The sequence below is a fragment of the Dreissena polymorpha genome, chromosome 6, assembly GCF_020536995.1.
Source record: "Dreissena polymorpha isolate Duluth1 chromosome 6, UMN_Dpol_1.0, whole genome shotgun sequence".
Taxonomy (NCBI): Eukaryota; Metazoa; Mollusca; class Bivalvia; order Myida; family Dreissenidae; genus Dreissena; species Dreissena polymorpha.
The window spans coordinates 47544509-47572400 of NC_068360.1; the positions used below are offsets into that span (position 1 = coordinate 47544509).

Sequence of the window (27892 nt, forward strand, 5' to 3'; positions counted from 1 at the left end):
AAGTGTTTCGAAAGACAAACAAACTTGTTTGAAGGTATTGTATTTTTGCAATCGTTTGCAAATTTCTTATGAAAGAAAACTAAAAAGCATAGCCTTTTTTGTAAACGAAATAATGAAAAAGAAATATGTACATCAAAATTGATGTTTAAATTGGATGTATCAAAACTCAAAAATAATATGTTGTTACTTATATATTCTGCTTTTTGGGCCGGTGGCATTTATTTACAAATACACTCTTGTCTTGTCTTGTATGCAGAGTTTATGCAGTTGGTATCGGCTATGTGCGCAAACGTGCATTATACCGTATACACGGGACTATATCTGGGCGGCAACACTCGTTAATATTACATGTTACTCTCTGTTAATAAAAGCATGAGTACACATGCATACAAAATACAAATTAAATTACACGAAATTCAGTAAATTAGATACTGCCACTAAGCATACAGTACACTTTACATTACTTACAAAATATCAAAAATTAAAACTTCCAATTAACAGTTCATTTTGCTTTACTTTCGAGTTCGCTAGAAATTATATTATATCGCATGTTTTGTTCTGCAAAGGACCAACCCTGAGCGTGTTTTAATTAGTTTTAGGCTTTGAATACAAGCAATCTAAATAATTAAATTAAAACTTATAATATTTATGCATTAATGGGTTTATTCAATGCTAAGTCATGATACACGACAATTCAATGTATAGTATGGCATCACCCATGTATAGTAAGATGTGTTTGTATGTTTTCTGAATCAATTATAAAGTATGTAATTCTTAAAGTTGTCCATTCGTGTAAGCATTTCAATGATTATGCATCAATATTGCAGCCTGTCAAGCTATGTGTAAAAGAACAAACTTAATAACTGTGACAATTATGTAAGAACTCAATTAAAGCGTGTGGGTAAACCAAAGACAATACAATTTTTAAGTATTTATCTGTAATAACATGATATAATATGATATCGCATGATATGACACATTTGAATAAATGGTTTTTTAATTCAAAACAGGATTATTTCTTTGCTGCAAGGTGACAACTTAGACATGTTTTACTTAACATTTACTGTTGAACATGATGATCACAACTCATTTAAATCAGTTCTGATAAGCACTACAAGTAAAATAATTGCAAAAATATGTCCCTTTCCTTTTTGCGAGTCATGAGAAATACAAACTATTTTCTTCTTCTTAACAGTTAACAATGACAAAGATTTATTCAGTAAGCATAGCGATAAGAATTGAATACGCTGCTGTGATTATTTACAATTTTATTATTTATCGGAGTGTTGTAAAATTGGTGAAAAATATATGTTTCTGTCATTCAGATTGACTTTCAAACGACAATTCTTATTTATATTGAACTGCATTCTGGGGAAACCAGGCTTAATGCATGTGCGTAAAATCCGTACAGGCTAATCAGGGACGACACTTCCCGTCAAGACTGAATTTCTGTTTAAAACATACTTCCTTTAAACGACACCTTTCATTTAAACAGAAAGTTTCGTCCCTTATAAGCCTGTGCTTACTGCACATGTTAATCTATGACGAGACTTTACGCATAAGCATTAAGCCACGTTTTTCAATTGCGCGGCTCATAATATTTTAAGAGATCAAGAGGAGGGATCTAGGAAAAGAAGACTTCAAACGCTGTCGCTATTGCGTTCAACCAGTAAAGGTTCGGATACTTTGTTTTTATTTCAACCTTCCTTAAATAATTATATACGTATATAAAGACGTATATTCAAGTCTTAAACATTAAAAATAATTGTGTATACATGAAGACGCATCACTAGCGTTAGTTGTATATAGATGCAATCTTTTCATGTTACGACAAAAATGCTAACATTGAAATGCAATATGTTTAAATAAATCGTTGTTTATCGAGCTTTAAACAACTATAATATTATACCCATTTCCATTCTAACATAAACCGGTGAATGTATTTACTCCACCTGTAATAAGAACTATTCAGTTCCATAAGTATTTTGCACACACTCTTGCTAACACTTTCAAACGCGCGTAAGCATCGATACAAAGTCAATTTGTCGGGATTTTCATTGATAAACTAATTCAATCAATTCAGGATAACGTGTGTTCCTTAGTTGGTATTTGTACGAGCATTATTTCTCCATAGAAAATATCTACATATGTCATGTTAGATCAGTTCCTGACATAATATTTAATCTGTGTTTACCAGGTACGCCTCATTACGGTATAGGTTGTGATGTCTGCCATGTCGCTCCAATACGGGGAACTCGCTGGAAGTGCAGTGATTGTCGCGACTATGACATGTGTTTCACCTGCTATGAGGAAAAAAGAGAACAGCACGATATGTCGCATTCGTTCATAAAAAAGGAACCTCCGTAAGTTCATACGATGTCGTTTGTTTTTCATTAATCAAATAACGAATCAACACAAACACATTTGTTTATTGAACATAAACATGATTAACAGTGTATTAACAAATGTTGATACACGTTTGTTAAGAGCGTCGACAACTTCATTTCAAACAAAAAGGCATTGAGTAAAAATACTTAATAAAACTAGTAATACAAACTTAAATATTAATGGTTTACACATCTCTTGAAGATATATGAAACTACACAATACTAGACAATACCGAAGACATGGTCTTCACAGTCCGAGACACGATTTGCCTCTGATGGACAATTGTCATATATTCTATTTTCTTAAGGTTCATGTTTGTGTCTACCGAATTCGATTGATTGTTTGTAGTTTGAAGCAAAATATTTGAACTATGACTCTCTACACCTCCGTTACAAAGTAGGGGGCTATACTGGAATCGCCATGGACGTTTTTCCGTCTGTCTGTTTGCCCGTCTGTCTGTACGTAGAAACAAACTAGTCTTCAGGCACTCTTGCACATTATAAAGTAAACCATTCACAGCATAGACTTTCGATTATATCATGATTATAATTATACACTTTGAGCAGAATATTATACACCCGTTTCAAAGTAATAGAGGGTTAACTGGAATCACCTTGAACGTCTGTCCGTCAGTCTGTCTGTCCGGCTTTCTGTCTGTTTTTCTGTTGAAAGGCACACATTTGTCAGAGGGCTTCTCATACAACGATCAACGTGAATAACTCAAAGTTGCAAGAACTGTTCGATAAGATATAAAGTTAGAAATTACAGAAATTATGCCCCGTTTCATTAGACATAGTACATTTTACGATATGCGGCGACGGTGAATATTATTCGTCACTATGGGAGTATAATAATGGTTACGTATCGTTCTGTATTAAGTCAAGTTTTTATATTTCTTTAATTAAAATGTCATCTACTCAACAAATATCATCGTGCAATTTAGGTATACACAAATCAAACGTAAAATGTATGTATTACTAATCAAAAACACGACGTTTAAATTTTAATTTAATTATCGTTTCATCGTCCACGTCCTGGATTTTCCAAACATATTTAAAAATCATATGTAAATGATCTATGTCGTACTTAAGATTCGCTCAATATCCGAGCAAATTCATCAACAGCTGTTAGTAATAGAGAGCACTATTTGCATAAACACCGTGTTACCCATTGTAAAGTGTTACATTCAGTATTAATATCTAAAGATGTTGGGTCCGTAAAGTAATGTGACATAAGAAGAGACCAACACACTTTAGATCCTGGAAGTGATGTAGCCAATCCTCTTGATAATCATGTTAAATTAAGAGCAAACCATTACATTTAAAATCTATTTTCTACGTCGGGTATCTTCTTTAAATACATTCCTCTTTTATATAATTAAGTAACTGTTACAATATTCTATACCTCACCTAAACAATGTGAAATCCCTTTATCTTGATTTTAGGTAGAAGCGTTTGGATTGTCAGTACACTTGCTAATGGAGTAATTTTAAGCAACATGAAACACGAAATTGAGCCAATAACTCTTTAAAAAATCATCGTACAGAAAAAATATTGTTAAGCAAGTAGGGGCATTTAGTTAAAGTTAAATAAAAACGTAGAAGATACACGACAAATGCTGTAATATATCAGTCGGTTTAGACATCTATTTATTACCCAGTTAATGCCAGTTAGAATTGAAAACGAAACTTCTTCTTGGCATGTATTAATTTTGATATATTACGAACCAGCTAACTTTGAATCTAAATTAACAACAGTGGTTTGTAACGCCATTTTCATATACAACATCTGTGATAAGATTTCCATTTTAATTTACTGCAATATAGGCCTTTAAATAAAACTATATAATGTTTTATAAAATTACCAATATATGCTTTTGAACAGATCCCGAAAATGCCAGACGATAAAAGACCATCTGCGCTTTTTCAAATAAAGGCCGCATGTTTGTTTCAGTGTATCATTATCATTAAATACTTTTTAGAAAGACAAATCAAATGACGTACTAAAAATCATCGGACAGTCTGATAGCCGTTGATGTTTTTAATATGAATCGTATAATACTGTAATTATGCAAAAAAATAAAATAAAAAAAATGATAGCACAAATATTGGTTTTGGAAAAGTTTCGTCTGTGAAATCTGATTTTACTAAATATGAAACTTTCTCAGATAATCTGAAACGAAATTCACTCAAAAGTTAAGAATCCCCCTGGTCAATGTTCATTTGACTGTTAATTTGTTTTTATATACACAATTTTCATAATCGGAGAACATTTTTCAAGTGAGTGTGTATACTTAAGTTTTAACTGCATGGTAATATTTGCTTCAACAAATTGCATCGGGACTACAATTACTCAGATGTAAAATAGTAATGATTGATTGCTACAGGTATTGTCACATATGAGAAAACAAGATGTGTTTGTGAAACGCCATGTCCCCTCATATATTTGACCTTTGACCTTGACGGATGACCTTGACCTTTCACCACTCAAAATGTGCAGCTTTATGAGATACACCTGCATGCCAAATATCTTGCGATCTTCAATATTGCAAAAGTTATGGCCAATGTTAAAGTTTGACGCAAACAAACCAACAAACAAACCAACATAAAGGGCAAAAACAATATGTCCCCCAGTCTATTTTCCCAGTATAGACTGGGGGACATAAAAAACATGTCTGATTGTTAAATGCTTTGCCATTTTGAATATATGGGAATCAATTTTCTATTTATTACCATAAGCATAATAATTGACAAGTGTTAAATTAGTTAAATAATACATTAACCACATGCAGTTTATTTTCCATTAATATTAACACCATCATAATCGAGTGCCACCCTGTCAGATATATATTTGTAATTATGCCCCCGATTTGAAGAAGAGGGGGTATATTGCTTTGCACATGTCGGTCGGTCTGTCTGTCGGTCGGTCTGTCGGTCCGTTCACCAGATGGTTTCCGGATGATTACTCAAGAACGCTTTGGCCTAGGATCATGAAACCTCCTACGAACATTGGTCATGACTTGCAGATGAACCCTATTTATTTTGAGGTCACTAGGTCAAAGGTCACAGGTCAAGGTCACGGTTACTGGAAATAGGAAAATGGTTTCCGGATGATAGCTCAATAACGCTTACGTCTGGGATCATGAAATTTCATAGAGATATTGGTCATTACCGGCAGATTACCCCTATTGATTTTCAGGTCACTAGGTCAAAGGTCAAGATCGCAGTGACCTTGAGCAGTAAAATGGTTGACTGGAAATAGGAAAATGATTTCCGGATGATAACTCAAAGACGCTTACGCCTTGGATCATGAAACTTCATAGGGACATTGGTCATGACTGGTAGATGACCCTTATTGATTTTGAGGTCACTAGATTTAAGGTCAAGGTCACAGGTCAAGGTCACAGTGTCTGGAAATAGGAAAATGGTTTCCGGATGATAACTTAAGAACGCTTAGGCCTGGGATCACGAAACTTCATACGGACATTGGTCATGACCGGCAGATGACCCCTTTTGATTTTCAGGTTACTAGATCAAAGGTCAAGGTCACAGCGACTTAAAGCAGTAAAATGGTTGACTGGAAATAGGAAAATGGTTTCCGGATGATAACTCAAGAACGCTTACGCCTGGGATCATGAAACCTCATACGGACATTGGTCATGACTGGCAGATGACCCCTATTGATTTTGAGATCACTAGGTCAAAGGTCAAGGTCACAGTGACTGGAAATAGGAAAATGGTTTCCAGTTGATAACTCAAGAACGCTTATGCCTGGAATCATGAAACTTCATAGGGACATTGGTCATTACCGGCAGATAACCCCTATTGATTTTCAAGTCACTTGGTCAAAGGTCAAGGTCACAGTGACATGAAGCAGTAAAATGGTTAACTGGAAATAGGAAAATGTTTTCCGGATGATAACTTAAGAACACTTACACCTGGGGTCATGAAACTTCATAGGGACATTGGTCATGACTTGCAGATGACCCCTATTGATTTTGAGGTCACTAGGTCAAAGGTCAAGGTCACAGTGAGTGGAAATAGGTAAATGGTTTTAATATCATAAATACGTTACCTGCTATCTCATAGTTACTTAATCTGTAAGGGTTGTTATTAATCCGGAATTTCTGGAGCGCGCCACCTAGATAGTAGGACCAATCCAGGCAACAGGTCAGAACTGTCACATAGTGCAGTGCAACCTCGTCACCAGAAACCGTCTACCCACAAATCACTCTTCTTCCGGATGCGTTTGAAAACACACCTATTTTGGTGAATCAATAATTTGTTTCTGTGTTTACGCTGGGTTTTGTATAGATTTTTCAATTTGTCTTACAAATATGTTACCGTGAATTTCTCGTATTCCTCGTTCTTGCCTGTAATATACTTTTATTTGAATATAAAGGTAAGCAATGCTTGCTTTTATTGAACAATAGTTTATTTCTACCATGCTGTTTTTTCAGACGCGAACAAGCACGTGCAAAACGTGTTCTTGTAATACATTGCGAGAACGTGAAAAGCGTGCTCTTCTTATTCATTGAAGAATGTATATCATTTGCTTGTGTGCAAATCATGATTTTACGTTCTACATGACGATCTAGTTGATGGTCAGTGTATTATTTCATCTGTTTCGAATTAAACTTTTGTTTAATTTATGCTCTACGGCAATGGTATTATACGTTCTATTGGCTTTCTCTTTTACACTTAGTAACTGAGAAAGTGTTAATTATTTTCATTATGGGCAAATAATGATTTAATATGCCGTATGACAATCTGGTCAATGGCCACTTTATTGATGAATATGTTTTGCTCTTGTTTTTCATAATCGATTTACATGATGGTCGGAAATACAAGAGTGGAGATGATGCTTATATCTATGCCAAGGAACCGATCGACGTCAGACCATATGGATCCTGCCATACATCGTTCTTTGGCTATCCGGGCAAGACATTGACCGAAACGGGCTATATGCTGTCAGTCGGTCGACGTCAGACCATATGGCGTCCGTCATACGTCGGTCTTTGCCCAAGGCCGTTGATCACGGAGCTTGGCTCTTCATTGATCGACGTCAGACCATATGGCGTCCGTCACACGTCGGTCTTTGCCCAAGGACGTTGATCACGGAGCTTGGCTCTTCATTGATCGACGTCGGACCATATGGCACCCGCCATACTTCGGTCTTTACCAGGTGAGGACACCGGTCATTTTATGACCGGTCCGTTCACCGGGTACCGACCAGTTGACCGGTCCGGTCGTCACCGGTCATCGGTCACCGGTCACCGGTCAACCGGTCACCGGTCATCGGTCAACATTGACCGGTCCTGTTGCCGGTCATGTTATGACCGGTGTCGTCACCGGTCAACCGGTCACCGGTCAACATTGACCGGTCCGGTCACCGGTCATGTTATGTACCGGTGACATCACCGGTCAACCGGTCAATGGCCAACCGGTCACCGGTCAACATTGACCGGTCCGGTCACCGGTCATAACATGACCGGTGTCGTCACCGGTCACCGGTCAACCGGTCACCGTTCACCGGTCAACATTGACCGGTCCGGTAACAGGTCATGTTATGACCGGTGTCGTCACCGGTCAACTGGGCACCGGTTACCGGTTATTGAGCGGTCCGGTCACCAGTCATGCTATGACCGGTCCTGTCACCGGTCACCGGTCAACCGGTCACCGGTCATTGACCGGTCCGGTCACCGGTCATACTATGACCGGTCCGGTCACCGGTCATTCTATGACCGGTCCGGTCACCGGGTACCGGTCCGTGCCACATACCGTTCCGGTCACCGTAGATGTTGACTATACTTTGTCAGTGCTCCACAACTGTAGACGCAGTCGCGTTTCTACTGTGAGTCACAGACGCAAACGCTTAGTTTCTGATGTTTCCGGCTACTCCTCCACCTCGGGTTCGTCGTCGTATGACTCATCGTCTACTTCGACTAGCCCTCATCATTATCGGAGTGGACGTCGTTCACGCTCACCGAGTGTTTCTCGGTGTCGATCTTCTCGTAAGAGCGATCACGCCATTGCTCTGGGAGACGTTCCATCAGGAAACACCATTCCCAGCGTTGAAAAGTGTCTCGGGTATAAGGGACATCGACCTTCCTGTATTAGGCGCTCTCGGATCCCTCGGTCCCCTATGCGATCCTTCTCTGAGGAATCTCGTTACTCCCTTTCACGTGTGTCGGCTTCTATTTTGGCCTCAACACACTTCAGCCGTTCCTACAACCACTGGGCTTAATTTGTATTCAAACACTAGTTCGTATACATATCAGGCTCCAGGTACAGGGGTTAACCTAACCACTTCGGCTGCGTTTTCAGCCCCACGGGTCTCTTCCACATTGCATAGAAGTATACTCCGGGCTGCCGCTACACCATCAAATCCCTATACTTTGTGGATCCAACAGTCGCCGGGAATCTTTGTCCCTATTACGACTGATCCTTTACCAGCTACCGCTGGTATTCAAAGTGAGTCTGCTGACTTGATCACTGATCGCCCTAACTCACCAGCTATATCTTTGATGGTGCCGGAAAACGATCCTCTCATGCTAGAAGCGTATGAGTCTAGCATTCCTACTTCTGTATCCACCGGTTTCATTCAATCCAATGCTCTTGCAGATGGTTCGATTGAGGCGGGTTTGGAGTCAAATGAGGCCAAACCTTATTATTTGGCCTCTATCAATCAGGTTTACGAACTAATGTGCAATACCTTAGATGAGGACTTCTGCCCCCGCCTTTCCTTGTATCCATATGCATACCATATTACCATAAGCATAATAACTGACAAGTGTTATTAGTTAAATAATCCATTTACCACATGCAATTTATTTTCCATAAATATTAACACCATCATAATCGAGTGCCACCCTGTCACGTATATATTTGTAGTTATGTTGTTGTTTTCATTCACTATCATGTATTATGTTCCTAAGTATGCACTTAATTGTGTATGAACGTTTCCTTTTTACATGGCCTATGTAATGTAATATTGTTAAGACTGACACTTTTCTATATACAACTCATAGTTAATATCTTTTATGTTCTTTTCTGTTTTGTTCTGTTAAAATTAGCATAATTACTGACGCCGATTGTGTTTTTTAGGTATTTTTTGTTGTTTTGGAATCCGCTGCCACGAGTGGCCACACGCAACTGATTTTTTGTTTACTCAGATTTCAGGCTTATATACGAAGTGATTCTAATGCTTTATGATACGCTGATTTGCGCTCAGTTACAATCTGTTCACAGTTTGACAACTACATGTTTCAACATCTTACACGGCCTGATCCCCAATATGGATATGATTTCAAACGGTCGTTTGGTTGTGTTTTACATAAGAAATCTATTTGATATCAATCCGGCACCATAATCATAATCGGTGTTCCCAAATATGTATATGCTTGTACAAGATTATACAATCAATATAATCCTTATTAAAAAAAGGTGTCTGTGGTTGCGATATATTTTACGATTTGACACTAAATAGTAATAGACTTCAAGCATAGCCCAGCTTTATATTGTTTTCATTGGCTAGCCAGGCCCAAGGTTAGTTTTTGTGTGTTGTATCTCTGATAAAGTTCTTTATTTTGTGTCTGACCCCAACGTTTAGTCAAATCTATCCGATAAACGAATACTAGGACATGTTTAACATTTTTCATACTGTCATTTTAATTAGGATTTTTTTGACGCTGGGTGAAGAATATCGACAAAAAGAGAAGGTGCATTCCAGTTTCCCAACATTTCAAAAATCATATTCGTTTTAACGCTATTTTTTAATAAAACGAAGGCAATTCTTACTAAGCCAGTGATGTTATGTCAAACTAACGCGGATATTTAAGTTTTTTCGAGATTGAGAGAACTTACAAAATGCGGAATTTTACGATTTTATAGTTTATAAACTATTAGATGAGCGACTTAAAATAAAAAAAAACAGTAGCGAAAGTTTGAAGATTTAATTCACTATTTTTTATAGATATTTCATTGTTAAATAAATAGAAAATATTAAATTCAAAAAATAAATAAATAATGCATATTTATTCCGTATTACAATAAGAGTTTGGGGCAGCATAAAGAGTCAGCTTTAATACATTAAATAAGTACGTTTTAGAAATGTAACGGACACAACATTCACTTATATGTGAAGACTCTCCGGGTATTGTTCGTGTGATTGTGTGTTTGATATGTACACAATTCTCAGAATAAGAGAGCCTTTATGTAAGTCCAGACCGCATAATAATAAATCAATGTATGCTTCAACTCATTGAACTGCAATTAATTAGATGTGAAATATAAATATCTGATTGTTAAATTTGTTTCCACATACATGTATGTGCAATGGATTGTCTGATTGTTTCACGTGTTTCCACATATGTGAAATAGAAATGTCTGAGTGTAACATGTGTTTCCACTTAGTTCCAGATTACCCATTTGGCAGAGTAGGCAACTGCCTATGGGGCCCGCGACTTAAAGGGGCCCCATGAGACCATGACGAAATAATGTGCTTACTTTCTTACTTAGCCTAATCTAATGACTTGCCAAAGCCAATTATTTTACTTTAACATTCATATTACTTATTTTGGGATAAATAGTTTATTACGTTAATAAAAAGAATACAGTTATTGTTTTCTTAAATTATTAATCTAATAATAATGTCGTTTTGGCATATATATACTTACACTATACTGGCTAGGAGCCTGGGGCGTGGGCTCCAAAAGTTTCACTGCCTATGGGTCTACATGGTGCTTAATCCGGCACTGTTCCAACTTATGTTAAATAAAAACGTCTGATTGTTACATTTGTTACCATATATAATATATGCAAATAAAGTTGCGCTGTTTATTATTATCAATAAAGATTCAATATATTAATCCACATGGTATGCTTTAAATAATGCATTTAACAAGTACAAAGAATATGATCGAGTTCCCGGAATAAGTCTGACATTAATGAATGCGCGCCATTACGATACTATGCGGTTGCGATATTTTTTGCAATTTGATTGACCAACATTGACACGAATGACAAAAATACAGCCCTTTTTATAATCGATTTTATTTATACCTGCGATCGTTTATCGTTCAAATTAATGACGGTTCGAAAATATTCCACGATCAACACGATTAAATCACAATCAAGAGCACTGTTTTAATTTTTACATGTGCCGTAAAAGTGAAACGTTTGTTAAACACAACGGTACATGTTTATACGTGTTCTGCCGCTAAAAAAGGAATTGGATTATTGAAAAATAAGACGGAATTAAATGTGTGTCAATACGTATGTTTCATATCATACGTAGATGTCAATTATTTTTATAGTTATATTGTACACTTTGGTTTAAATAAGGAATAAAACACTGCCTGATATGTTGCGAATTAATTTAGCCCTTCGCACTAAAAACAAATACTAATTAATTCAGATCATTTTTATGCCCCCCTTCGAAGAAGAGGGGGTATATTGCTTTGCTCATGTCGGTCGGTCGGTCTGTCGGTCGGTCTGTCGGTCGGTCTGTCGGTCAGTCTGTCGGTCGGTCCGTCCACCAGATGGTTGCCGAATGATAACTCAAGAACGCTTAGGCCTAGGATCATGAAACTTCATAGGAACATTGATCATGACTCGCAGATGAACCCTATTGATTTTGAGCTCACTAGGTCAAAGGTCAAGGTCACAGGTGAAGGTCACAGTTACTGGAAATAGGAAAATGGTTTCCGGATGATAACTCAAGAATGCATATGCCTGGGATCACGAAATTTCATAGGCACATTGGTCATGACCGGCAGATGACCCCTATTGATTTTCAGGTCACTAGGTCAAAGGTCAAGGTCGCATGGACCTTAAGCAGTAAAATGTTTGACTGGAAATAGGAAAATTATTTCCGGATGATAACTCAAGAACGCTTACGGCTGGGATCAAGAAACTTCAAAGGGGCATTGGTCATGACTGGTAGATGATCCCTATTAATTTTGAGGTAAGTAGATCAAAGGTCAATGTCACAGGTCAAGGTCACAGTGACTGGAAAAAGGAAAATGGTTTCCGGATGATAACTCAAGAACGCTTACGCCTGGGATCACGAAACTTCATAGGGACATAGCTCATGACCGACAGATGACCCCTATTGATATTCAGATCACTAGGTCAAAGGTCAAGGTCGTAGTGACTTTAAGCAGTAAAATGGTTGACTGGAAATAGGAAAATGATTTCCGGATGATAACTCAAGAACGCTTACGCCTGGGACCATGAAACTTCATAGGGACATTGGTCATGACTGGCAGATGACCCCTATTGATCTTGAGGTCACTAGGTCAAAGGTCAAGGTCACAGTGACTGGAAATAGGAAAATGGTTTCCGGATGATAACTCAAGAACGCTTACGCCTGGGATCATGAAACTTAATAGGTACATTGGTCATGACCGGCAAATGACCCCTATTGATTTTCAGGTCACTAGGTCGAAGGTCAAGGTCACAGTGACCTGAAGCAGTAAAATGGTTTCCGAATGATAACTCAATAACGCTTTGGCCTGGGATCACGAAACTTCATAGGGACATTTGTCATGACCGGCAGGAAACCCCTATCGATTGACCACCACCACCACCACCACCACCACCACCACCACCACCACCACCACCACCACCACCACCACCACCACCACCACCACTACCACCCACCACCCACCCACCACCCACCACCCACCACCCACCACCACCACCTACCACCCACCACCACCACCATTACCACCACCACCACCACCACCACCACCACCACCACCACCACCGTTCAGTGACAAAAAACTTTTTCACACAATGGCTGCCACTACAACTCACAGCCCATATGGGGGGCATGCATGTTTTACAAACAGCCCTTTTTTATTTTTATTTGATAGGACTATGATTATTTTCCTTTCAAAAAATAATATGTCAACTACAATGTTTTTATGTTTCTCCGTTTCAGTGCATTTTATAAGAAAGTATATACAAGTGGAAGAATCAATTTTATGAAAGACAACAAAAGGGTCAAGGAGTCTAACTGGTTCAATGTAACATACGATGCAAAAGTGAGTTTTCACTCATAATAAGACACGTACACTTCTATAACGAGCACTTTGATCAGCAAACCATTGTTTGGATAAAAATGCTATTTAACATTTAGTTTAATATTTTCCTTTTGTATAATAGCACGTGTATGAATTCCAAAGTGCTTATTTTGCATAAATAATGTTTATCTATTCAAAACAAACTTTGTAAAACCCACTGGACTATAAATATATACAACATCGTTGGTATTTAATCATAAATATAAGCCTTAAGCCAACACCTTATTTCCTATTGCTCCTCAGTACATCAAGATAAATGCTGATGCTGGGGACACGGAAAGTATTCTGCAGCAAGTGGCGGAAGGTGTTGTTGAAGAGCTGTGGCCTGTTCGTTATAAAAATCTTTTGCTGTCAGTCACCGACGGTGCGGATGAGTTGGATGAAGACGGTCGTAACGAATTCACAAAAGGCCTCAAAAAGATGTTACGAGGTAAATGTCAATAATTTTGATATAATAATAATAATAATAATAATAATAATAATAATAATGATAATAATAATAATAATAATAATAATAATAATAATAATAATAATAATCATCATAATAATAATAATAATCATAATAATCATAATAATAATAATACTACTAATAATAAAAATAATAATAATAATAATAATAATAATGGAAATGATATTGCTAATAATAATAATAATCATAATCATCATCATCATCATCACCACCACCACCACCACCATTATCATCATCATCATCATCGTCATCATAATCATCATCATGATCATGATCATCATCATCATCATTATCATCATCATCATCATCATAATCATCATCATCATCATCATGATTGCTTCTAAGTGAACAAAACAATAACTAGACTTATCAACTATGTAAGAATTAAATAAAATAATGCTTATTTGAAGCATAATGTTAGTGATGAAAGGTATATTAATTCGGTAATTTGAAACGAATAAAGTTATCATTCTAAGTCCCCAATATTTAATACTTAACGGCATGACCATTAAATACATATTAGCTATTTAAATACAAACTTCAGTTAATGGGATATTCAATGCATGTGCTTTCGTTCCAAAAAAATATTTTACGTCTGTTTTACTCATTTCATAGTTCAAATATAGATTCTAACTTCCAAAACGCAGTGTTGCAAAACGCACACTTTAATTGCTTCAAACTTTATACAGCCTGGATTCGATCATAAATTTCGTGAAGTTATGTACAAAAGAATGAAACTGTATTTACCCGAGATTCCATGATAAATATTGTGATAACATGTTTTAAAAGTTATGTGTTCGTTTCGTGTTATTGCTTCATTGCACCCTACTTCGGTCCATGTGAATTACCGTGTCTCTAATGTAGACTAACCACACTATTTATTTATCATCACGATGCATTAATGAGTTTTGTGCTTCAATGCATAAACATTAAAATCAAACAGATCCTTCTAAAGCCCCATTATCACTCAAAATCAACGAATATTTCGTTAGTTATTTCGTAAAATAAAGTTTACCCATACAAAATCAGTGTTCCGTATATAGTAGCAATAATTTCAACGCTAGATGTGGTCTGGTAACTATGTATCTTGTTAAACCTATGTAACCAGACCACATCTAGCGTTCACATGTTGGCTATTGCTTTAATGAATACTGATTTTGTATGGGTTAACTTTATTTTACGAAATATTTTACGCAATAATCGTTGATTGTGAAGTTTAATGGGGTTTTGAATTCAGTCTTTTACCAAGTTTCTGACTTATTACTTATTAGGTAACGAGTTGCCGCTTTTGATTTGCTTTGAGTTTATGAAGATATTCTTTAATTAAATTCTTGAAAACGTCCACCTCTCGGTCACTAAAAGTTTAAGCCCGTTTTTCGCTTATTTCTTTTGTGCCAGAGTGCGGCCATATTGGACAATGTTCGTATGACAAATTGCTCGAAAACGACGTCATTTGCAGGGTTGCATTGTTGGTAATTTTACTGTGGTTAGTTAACGAATTTCAATGGTTAAGTTACAACTAAGTAACCATCGTTTATACAAATACAGTTATATTGCGGTAACATAATCATGCAAATAGCTGCGATAATCAAGTTACTAAAGTTAATATTAACCACAGTTTATACAATTGACCGCTGAGGTTAAAAACCTGTCAAAACACAGATTGTTAAATGTTTATTAATATACGTATATGTTTTACATAAATTTACTTTCATTTTCGACTGATTTTCAGAAAATAGTTTGTACATATTGCATAACTATGAATTGATAGTAAATTGACGATTGGTCCCTTTCCTTATACCATCCCATCTGGAAATTATCATCTCGTCCATCGATGGAAGCTGTTATCAAAGCAATGACTTATAATGGAAACCAAAACTGCGACTTTATACATGTACTTATAACTTTTTTTATCTTTGCATTCAAATAGAATATTCGAATATGAAATTCGAGTTCGAATATTCTGCCGATTTTCGAATATTCGGATATTCGGTCCCATCCCTTGTATAAATTATATTATTGGATAATCAGTATGCTCCTTGAATGGGGTTAAGACGAAATGTTATCACTTGGTCATCTGTATAACTTCATCTTTTTGCTGCAATTTCTTTGTATGAATGTAAACCAACAATATTTTTGTATTAGTATGTAACACGTCGTAAAATAAGCCTACTCACAAGATAAAGTAATACATTGTATGTGTTAAAGTCCCATTAAAGGTGACAAATCCAATTATTATGCATATAAACTGGTCTATTTTTACCAGATAACAGTTACTCTTGCATAACAAACGATAATAACACAGCTTAGGCGCAACGTTGTCAAGACTTATGGAAGATATACCCGTTTCATAATTGGAAGAAATGTTTACAACGTTGCCACTATCGTGGTGTGTAGCCCCAAAACGGTGACGAATGCTAAAAATAGCCGAAAGAAAATTCAATTTTAATTTTATTTTAACAACTTTTTACATGCAGAAAGTAACTTATAAGATAACTACAAACGTTTTAAACATTAAGAAGAGACCTACTTTGTGAGTGATACCGGAAAACGTTGAAAATCAACGAGATATTTTTGGTGACCTGAGTCACTTTCACTTTCCCGAGTAAACAGCGATGTAAATAAACTGATTGTTTGTGAACACAATTGACTTGGAGGACACTGTATTTTGAGCTCAAAACAAGTTGTATTGCTCATTTTTATGGTAATGTCCAATAACATATATATATATATGTTGTATATGTTATATTTGTAAACGTTTTAAGTTTTGAAGAGCGCATGGATATTTAGGTAGTTACAACAGTGCTTTGTTTTGAATCAGTAAAGGCAATTAAATATGAACGCATGATTTATTTATAAAAGTTAAACGATCAGTGAGTGCTTACGTGATTGAAAGGTGATGAGATGGATTGATGGATTGATAGATTGATGGATTGATTGATGGATTGATTAATTAATTAATTAATTGATTTATTGATATATTGATTCATTGATATTGTATTTGGTTGACTGTGGTATTGAGCGTTGGAGAAAACATGCCGTTTTATTTGTACGTTAAAATTAGTAACTGGGATTAAGAAAATCGATAATCGCGATTTTGTTTACGATGTTCACAAGAAAAAGACTTTAGGAATATGTACAATACATATCAGTATGCACCGACACAAGTATGCGTTATTTTTATCTACTAGAATATAAACTGTTTGTGGTGTGGCAGATATTCTTGACAGCAGAAGATCAATTGTCACTTTCAGGCAGAACTCTGTAAATTATTTTAATTGTTCAATAAACAATTCCTTCGTGTGATGTTGAGAACTCATAACTTTAATCATGCATTTTAGAATTGTTTATGTTTTTAAAAGTTTAAGGAGCCTATAAGTGTGTTTTTTTCATCATGCAGTACACTTTCTCTAAGAGACGGAAAACGATTTGAGCTCAATTTCGTTAAAACTACCTTTTAATAAATATGATTGCGTATCTGAGTGTATTTTAATTTTTGATGAGACGGGATAAATGTGGTAAAAATGACAACGGCGTCAATGATTATCTGGTTTGGTTTAGGATCTGATTGAGCGAATCAAAAGCCCTGCTTCGCTGGATAATCATTTTCCACCCAAGTTTTGTTTGTATATATTATTGTCTATTTTACAGGGATTTCATTTCACTAGACTCATTTTTTGCGCACATCTGACATACCATATCGACCCCCACACCATTTCGAATGTTTATACCCGCGTAAGACTCCGATTCATTTGAACGTTATATATGTATGATGATTTTTATTTTGCTTTAAATACAAGCTACCAAGAGTTTTTTGTGAATATGTGAAGATGAAATGTGGTTTTGAAGGGCGCCTGAACACGCGGAAGCGATTAATCGACACACAAGTGCGCTAATGTTTTAGACCAGAAAATAAAAAATAAATTAGTTCAAATGTGATGACATATTGTATTGCAGTGTGATTAAGGGATGAAAATCGATTTGTCAGAAAGGTTTCTCTCCAGTTAATGTTTCATGAAGTTACTGTCTTTAAATAACACATATGTTTCCCAGCAAATCAAAGGCACTTATGATCCAACAAAATTGTATAAATGTGTATATGCATATCTTCAGCACGTATATTCGAATATTTGTAGAACCTTCGCTTATCATATTTGTTTAGTTAATTGTTGCCTTTGATCACATATTTTAAAGTATGTTTCGCAGCAACTTAATGTTTATAAATTATTTTCTGCTGTATACTTATATGGGGACTTTTTTGGTACTTGTTTGTTTCTACACAAACACTTACAACCTATGATCCGAATATGATGAAACGTTTTATGCTTCAGATAGGTTTTTCTCTTCGATTATGTAACATTTTCTAACGTGCGTTTCCATGTGATATTTTAAAATGCGTAGAATATCTGGATATTACGAAATACCGTTAAGGCCATCGGGGTTACACATTAGAATCCAGAGGGCGACAATGCGAGAGTGCGAGAATACGATGACGACATTGCGACTATACGATGGCGACAGTGCGATAGTACGATGACGACAATGCGATAATACGATGACGACAATGCGAGAGTGCGAGAATACGATGACGACAATGCGACAACGCGATAGTACCATGGCGACAATGCGATAGTATAATGGCGACATCGTATTCTCACACTCTCGCATTTTCGTCATCGTATTATCGCATTTTCGCCATCGTACTATCGCACTGTCGCCATCGTATTGTCGCACTGTCTTCATCGTATTCTCGCACTCTCGCATTGTCGCCCTCTGGATTGTAATGTGTAACCACGATTGCCCTAACGGTATTCCGTGGGATACTTCTGTCCGCAGATCTTGCTACCATGTAAACAACATAGTCATACGAAGAGAACAGAACAATATATGTTGAGTCACCGATAATCTTTCTTTAATTGTTTTGTTTTTCGTAAATGTATGTAAACAAAGTTCTTAATCGTTCAAAGTAAGATATCAACTTAATAATTGATACTCTTGTACATATACGTTGAATTTTGATACTGATACCCGAATTTGCAATATAAGTCTACGCGTACTTATAACATGTTGGTTTGTAAATATTTTCAAATTCCATTTTCTTAAAGCTTCGTAATCTTTTTTATCCAGTGTTAACATAAATTTCTTCGTTACACAAAGCGGTAACTTTCTTTGCACTTCTAATATGAAGCTTTCGAATGTTTTGGAAAAAAGACATTTTTTTTGTTAAAGCAAATTCTGTTTTCAAAACAAGTTATAGTGTCGACCGTTGTAACATTGATGTGTATTTTATATTCACGTGTATAGGCTAGAAGCTTTATTGTAAGCTATATTGCGGAAATAAAGTTGTTTTTTTTGTTGTGTGTTGTGAAAACTTAAGCTGTATCTTGATGTTTGCCTCGCAGATAAATAACTGAGAATATACTTTCCATTTAATCATAAAAACATTTAATTTCAAGATTTAAAATGATATAAACTGTATTTTGTTCTAGTCAAAATCATGTTAAATACATTCACAGCGGTACAAACCAAATAATATGTGAGGATTTATTCATAACATGCACTCACTATTTGATCAAACACAATAAATGTATCGGTATCAGTATAACATAAGTTGCAAGTTTGTCGTTATGAACTATATTTAACATTACTATTATAATTGATATCACCCACTATCTCTTTAATAGAGTTAAAGCTTTTCTTATTTGTATTCCTCTACTAATTTGTTTCGTTTATAATCATTGAGAAGGAGCCAATACAATGTTGGCATACACTCTATATTTTGTTTAAGGAACGCATCGCTATGTTGATCGAAATGTACGAAAAATGTTAACGTACCCAAAGGAGCATGTAAATCAATAAACAGTACCCACCATACCAAAAAAGGATCTTTATAAAATATTCTCTCGGTATCTGCGTTTGCATATTGCCGTTGACTGTGTACATTTGTAAACGATACATGTATAACGGTTCAGCTTTGTTACGTATCAGATGTCCGAGATGTCAAAGCATACTAGTATGCAGAATCTGGACGTTTACGGGGCAAAACGTCTCACAATTTTATTACATTGAAAAACAATAGCATTTACTACCGATTCTTTTATTTGTCGGTTAATAAAGTATTTGAATTATGGTTAAAAGAAATATACATCATGAGTAGATCAGGAAAATATAGGCTACCGGACAAACAGAGACACGTACGACATCAGAGAAACACTATTTTTGTATCTTACATCATTTAATAGTGTATGTTCGATATAAATTAACAGTGTATCGTATATATTTATATTGTTTATGCGTTACAACTGGGCCATATTGTTGGCATTAAATCGTAACCAAGCATGCGATAAATTTACGGCATTTACGCGTGGTTTCATGTGTATGCGGCAACGCGCATCTGTAGTACTACGTATTCTTTCGGCTCTGCGATTGCCGATTTACTTACGCTTTGCGGCTCAAATTATTATAACTTTAAAGTACTTTATTTACATGGTGTGTTATTCTTATTTGTTGACGTTTTATTGTGAAGGTAGAGTTGCATATCTGCAAGCCAAGGCTGAGTGTAATATCGATTATGATATACATCCATAAAATAAGTACTCTAATAGTCTTGCAATATGTTAAAGACTCAAAAGATCTTAGTGGCTTATATTATTATAAATGAGTTATAGACATTAATGCTATTTCACGATTGTGTTATATGCTTTAACTCTCTTTATTTACTTGCTTTTTTCATATTTGTTGACGTTTTATTGTGTAGGTAGAGTTTCACATCTACAAGCCAATGCTAAGTGTAATATCGATTATGATATAAATCCATAAAATAAACAATCTAATAATTTTTCAGAATGATAAAGACCAAAAATTGAAAATAATAGAAAAAATGACGTTTATTTAGTAAATCGCGCAAAAAAAAAATAAACCGAGTTTACCTATAAAGTGGCCGTCTTAGTGAATTCTATATTTTTTGAACGTCGCTGTTTTTTTGTTTTGTTATAATTAGCTCAACAATATAATAATTTATAATATATTACATTTTCATTTTCTTTCGTTCTTATCTAAACATGGATTTTTTTTGGTAAAATTGCGAACATACACCGACTTTCGGTGGTTAACGTTCAAAGAGACCCTGGCACATTTTGGGCGCCAGAGACATTTTATTAGGTTATTATTCCTATATTTAAACAAAATATCACGTCGTTAAGAAACACCGCGTTCATTTCGATGTTTTACACGTTAGATTTATTACCACAATATACATATGACTCTTATTTTTTTAATATATTATTTATTAATCACATATTTGGTTCTAATAATGACGCAATCGGCTAGCATGTTGACCACCAAATTAACGGCTGGAATCGAACCGGGATCAACCGAAAAACGGATATGACAACCAAATGCCATCACTGGTATGAATTCCTTCCGTCCGAGTTAACGGACGTAAGCGATGAAGCACACATTCATTATTGGACATTAAGCTTTAAATGGAAATATTGACGCTACATGAATTTCTTGCTATAAATATATTTCATATTACCACTATTTGAATATATCTTGAACAAACAACTAACCGATTCAATAGTAATTAATGATTAAGAATAAAAACAACCAAATGAAGATTATTTTAGTTACACGGTGTCAGTGGATATCCACTCACGTGCATACGCCTACACATACGTGATTTGCACATTTGATTATAAAAGGAATTCACAGCATTACATCATTACATCTATGGTTATCATTAGAAACCGCGGGCATAGGATGTCTTCATGTACATTCAATTCGCCATGAGTTAACTAGTATTAATGTTTCCAAACCGTTAAATTGCGGTTTAACACACTCCAATATGTGTGATTTTTGTAGTATGTCAGTAGACTGAATGTGCATATGTTTTGGGAATGTCCCGTGATTCAACATTTTGGAATGGTGTAAAAGTGTATATCGAAGAAACTGCGAATTCGCCGTTTATTTGAAATTTTGATTATGAACATATAAGATTCTGCAACGCTTTAGTTGGTCATTCAACAATGTCACAGATTGTTAATTTTATCATGTTGTTGGCAAAGTTTTATAGACAGACCGACAGACAGAAAGTTTATTTGAGTCTCACTTTTATAGATTCATGGTATATAACACATTTAGCAAATTAAAACAAGTTCATGTATGAAAACCACTCTAATAGAGTTACGAGAGACTATAAAATGTATGAACCTACGCCACATAAGACGATATTACTTAACAATAAAAGGATAGGTAAAATAATAAATAAAATATTTATCTAAGTTTGTATATACAACATACACATAAATATATCTATACACATGAGTATATAATATTAACAACAACATAATAATAAAATTCAATTTACATTATTTATACATGTAGTTATCATATGTATTAATCTTAGTATTTCATGACAGGTTTCGGCACTATATTTTAACATATTTTCATCGGAGAGTAGAAATGAAATCTTATCAGGCACTGAAAATGAATTGAAATCATTATTGATGGATGTCGCTTTTAATACTATTTAATTTCTCAAGGTATTGTACAATGGACATTGGAGTAAAACATGGGTTTCGTCTTCCACCATAGTTTTACGGTAAAAACAAGTTTGTTGCTCTAAAACAATTCCTTTGTAACGACCAGTTTCAATTTTTAAGGGTACTACACCGCACCTGAACTTGGCTAAAGCACTCCTTTCATTTCTTGTTATAGCTCTATTCTTAACATAAGGTTCAGCTTTTAATGTACTTTTAAAAGTCTTATAAAGGCGTACTTTACTTCCACCTGTACTGTAACCGTTACCAGTAGCTAAATTTATTTGATTTAACCATGTCTGATTTATCTTATTTGACATATTTGATTGGAACAAATCAAATTATTCGTGTTAATTGTAATTAACTGACATAGGTCATTTATGTTTAAATCATGTTCAGTAAACGATTTAACGGTAATTTTAACAAAATGTGGCCAGCATTTATTTTGAGAAGAAATAGCTCTTAACATAAAATTGTTAAGTATATTGTCAGACCTTTTTCTGTCTATTTGGGGAAAACGTACCTAGCAAAATGGGGATTTTTCGAGTCGCGAAATCTTCCAAATTGGGAAGAATTTTCATCGACAAAAGCATTATTTGGGCAGGGGGTTTTCCAGCCATTTTGGATAAAAAAATCTTATAAATAATGGTTATATATTTTGTAGGTTGTTTAAAAAATAAAATTGAGATATAGAGTCTAATAATCATAAGTCATACGACACTTCTTTATTAAAAAAAAATATTTTTTTTTAGGGGATTTTTTTAAGAATTGGGGCAAAAATATGCATATTTGGCATGGGGAATGGGTCCGACTATCGGACCCGTGAGATAGGCAGAAAAAGGCCTGATTGGTGTTCATATTTGAGAGTCTAATCCAATGATTGATAACGGCTTTCCACTGTTTTACTATTGGTGGCGTCCATCCAATGTTCCCGTTCACAGCGGCATTTGGCATGTACTTCCCGACCCCCAGAAAGAAGCGGGCAGCTCTATGTTGGACTGCATTAATGCACGAGAACTCTCTGGTCCCCTATATTGCGGCTCCGTAACTAATGGTATGCCAGACACATGCCTCGTAGAGTTTTGAGAAAACTTCGTATGGCATCCCGCCCAATGCTTTAAACTTTGCGATGATAAGACCAAGGGCTCGTGTAGCTGACTGCGCTACATGTTTTGCCGTCACGTTCTAGTCCAAAGGGTCAGTTGACATTAAGCCAAGATAACGGTAGCTTTCAACGCCAGGGCTCGAATTACTTTTTTGTTTCAACTCGCAAAAAATTGCGAGTTGTTAAAATTTTAACTCGCATTTTTTCTTTCCAACTCGCAATACATGTTTCTATAAAACATGCATTCTTTGGTAGATCTAAACTCGAAAAATAAAGCCCTGAACTTGTAGTGATACTGTGGTAACAGAAAACACAAAGAACTAGGTTTATTTTCGCCACAAAAAATCTCGTTAGTTTTTTAGTAGACGACATTTCAAAGGCCACGTGACTAGTGTAAGGAAAATAGTCGGCAGCGTTATGAAGTCCGGTCACGTCCAGTGTACAAAGTTTACTCGCGAATAAAGTTTTCTATTTCATGTTAGCTATTGTACTTCTTAAATTTTAATTCTAACTGAGCCAGTCGTAAATTTCTGTAGGTTTATGTTTTTCTCCGAAATATATCGAGTACGATAAAGGCAGTATTTACATATCCAGAAACAATTATGCCCCAGAGACGTACCAAGAAACGGGCATCAACAGAGAAATAAACCCTCACAGACAAACTGGCCAGACTGACATCCCTTGCAAACTATATTGTTAACAGATTTGGAACTGTCACATTATAAACTTACAATATTATAATCGACGGCAAAATACCTTAGATAGACCACTGTATCCTCCTGATCTTCAGACGATTATTATTTGAAAATCTGTTTGTTTGCGTTTTCCCAACTCTCAAAAAATGGCGAGTACCTCAATTATGCACTCACATTTTAGACGCGTTTTTTAAAATCAACTTGCAAATGGCCTGTTTGCGAGTGTTTAATTCGAGCCCTGAACGCATTCTATAAAGTCATTATTGCACTTGAAATTAAACTTCGTTTTTTTGTTTGGTAGGGGGTCGAAAATGCATTATCTTCGATTTATCAGTATTAATTTTCATATTATTTATATCGCACCACTGTGATAATAAAGTTAATAGGTGTTGGAGATCTTCCTCATTCTCTGCGATTAAAACTTAATCGTCTGCGTAAAACAAGTGACTTATAATTTTGCCGTTAATTTTCACGCCCATGTTTGATTGCTCGAATAGCTCGCTTATGTCGTTGAGGAAGAGGTTAAACACAGTCGTTGAGACCAAACAGCCTTGTTTTAAAACCGATTGTACGTCAAACCGTTCCGAAGTGTAATCAAATACCCGCACAGCACATTTAACGGGGGCCGTATTCACCAACAATTCTTTAGCAATTCTTAGACTTGAAAATAAAGAAAATTCTTAAGTGTAAGAAAAAATTCTTAAGTCTTATTCACGAACTCATTTTGCAAAAGAAAATTCTTAAGAATAAAGAATTTTCTTTAAAATTCTAAGAATGCTTCGGGGCATTCTTAGAATAATTCTTTAAGCTTCCAAGATGGCCGTTCGCGTTATGCGTTACGCCAATATCTTGTTTGAAAACGTCGAAAACGTCCCGCGTAGAAGATTGTTTGACAGAGAAAATCCTCTAGACGGTTTGTCGGAAATGGAGGTTTATAGGAGATACCGATTTATTCCGGCAACTATACTGACCTTATTAAATTTGGTCGCCGATTCTCTGGACTTTGGAACGCTGAGGAATTCTCCTCTCCTGCCGATCCAGCAGCTGTGCATATTTCTTCGTGCCATGGCGACTGGATCCTTCCAACTCGTCGTAGGAGACACTGTTCGAGTCAGTCAGCCATCCGTATCAAGATGCTGCCGACGAGTTGGACGAGCAATAGCTCGACTAGCTCGCCGTTACGTACGGTTTCCTGACAGGGAAGAGTGCAAAACTCTAAAATGCAGATTTCAGTCCATTGCTGGTGAGTGCCAGATTTGTGTTTGTCTAAATGACCTTGACTGAGAACATTTATCCAAGGGAAATCATTCACTTGCACTTCATTTTTGTGGGGGCATTGTCGTCGTTATTGCATAAACAACATACGCAGTTAGGACCAACAATTTTTTGATGTGATTTTTTTTAATCAAATGATTTATACACTATTTTTATTCAGTAATTTTTATCACTGTATCCATTTCATGTTTTGTATGATACATTCTGCATTAGGCCCAATGCAAGTTCACAGAAAGGTGAAGCATACGTTAATTGAAGGGCGATGTCACCGGAGTTTAGTCCAAAGTGGATACTTCTCTCATGTCGTTTATTCACAGTTATTGTTATATTATATATCTTCATTCTTAAATGAAAATGACATTTTGATAATTACGACATTGTGGTTATTAATCTGCCATTTAGCGTTATCGATCAAAATGAGAATATAAGTATTTATTATGTGTGTTTCTTTAAGAGTTTTATGTATAGCTTGGTACATTATGCAATTATGCCTAGGGCAAGTTCACAGGGGATAGAGGCCTAGCATATATAAACATAAGGGTGATGTCACCCGAGTTTAGTCCAAATTGAATCTTTGTTTCATTACGTTCCTAATTCGCAGTTATTGTAATATTATATCTTCACTCTTTACTGTAAATGCCATTTTGATATCACTCCATGGAATATAACAGTGTTATGATTAAATAATTATACATTTATGTACCCTTCTTTTAATCTCAATTCACTCTTGGTTTTAGCATGGTATCCTCCACACCTGCATATGTATCTGACTTTGAAAAGTCCCCCCTCAAAGGATGTGTGGGATTTTAACAACGCTGTTAGTCTTCCCATCAGTCTGTAGGTCCTCAATACCTATTTTATTTCCGCTCCATGTCTATAAGACCATTTTTTGCAGATTTTATTACAAATGGTACTCCAATGTTACGGGAATTAAGATGTTGTGCTGAAGAAATGATTCAGTCATGCCAGCTGAATTTCATTTACCTGTCCTAAATAAATGAACATAATTGTTAAATAATAATCTTATTGATTATTCAGGATTTCCAAATGTAATCGGACTGATTGATGGAACTCATGTTCGCATTCAAAGGCCAAAGAACCACGAAGCCGATTTCATAAATAGAAAAGGCTACCATTCTTTGAACGTGCAAGTATGTTATCTTGTTTGCTTTTGCCACAACAAAGTTTTTCAGTACTCATAATTATGTGTTTTTTTATCACTGATGTATGACAATAACTAATATTAAATATTCTATTTTCAATAGCACTAACATTATTCACTATGATATCAGTATAATTAAAAATTAATAGTATAATAAATTATGTATTATTATTTTAACACAAACACTTTCTCATTCAACATGATGTAATAATTTTGGTTATAAGACAAGATGAATAACATTTAACTTTAAAAATTACATGTTTGTCTTTACTATGGAGCGGTTTTCATGTCAAAATTGTAATGCACATTATTACAAACTTGTTATGCTTGTTTATAATATTTTATGAACACTGTTATTCCAACACTGTTGAAATGTGTGTAAATGTACTTTTCATTCGGTAATTTTCATTTAAGCTTTTCAATTGTTGTGCTATGAATTTGTCTGTTTAAGAACGGCAATTTGCAATATTGAAACCTCTTATTGCCTTATTCTAAACTGTAACATGTTTTCCTGTGTCAAGTTCTAATTCTACCCAAGAACGTGACTTTATTATGTTGTAAAATTAATATGTATACTTTCTAAGTACGGTTCTACTAACCCTACCCAGGAAACTTGATTATGTTCTCATTGAATTCATGTATTTCTGTGTCAAGTACTGGTTCTACCCAGGAACATGACTTTATTATGTTGTAAATATGTTGTTAAATTAATATGTATACTTTGTAAGTACTGGTACTACTGGTTATAATAACCATACCCAGGAAAATTACTTGATTTATTGTTATATTCAATTAATATGCATTCATAATGAGTACTGGTTCTACCCAGGTTTTTTTGTCTGAAACTATTAAAATTATTACACACATCAGTGTAATAATATTACAGACACTCACTTGTTGTTATCAATATTGCCTTGAGCTAAGCAAAAAGACTTTTCAAACACAAAAATTAATTTGCATGTGTATTTTTATATTCATGAAAGTATCCTTTGGTACGTCTACCATAAAATAATTAGCTTACAAGAATTACGGCAAACAAGCATGCTTATCTATGTTTTAGTTAAAAATCTAGCGGTCTGTGAGATAAATCATAACAAAACTTTAATTATGTTGTGATATTCTGAAATTTATTATGAAAAAAACATCCAGAAAATCTGTGAAATATGTAGT

At 35.3% G+C, this 27892-nt stretch overlaps 1 protein-coding gene across 1 annotated transcript in view; it reads left to right on the top strand.

Moving 5' to 3' along the window:
* LOC127835653 (E3 ubiquitin-protein ligase mib1-like) overlaps positions 1-27892 on the top strand; it is an 83436-nt gene that overhangs the window by 5967 nt on the left and 49577 nt on the right. Inside the window, exons 5-8 of the mRNA XM_052362091.1 lie at positions 1608-1675; positions 2198-2363; positions 13335-13437; positions 13720-13906. Coding sequence (XP_052218051.1) covers positions 1608-1675; positions 2198-2363; positions 13335-13437; positions 13720-13906 — 524 coding nt within the window. The remainder of the gene's footprint in view (positions 1-1607; positions 1676-2197; positions 2364-13334; positions 13438-13719; positions 13907-27892) is intronic.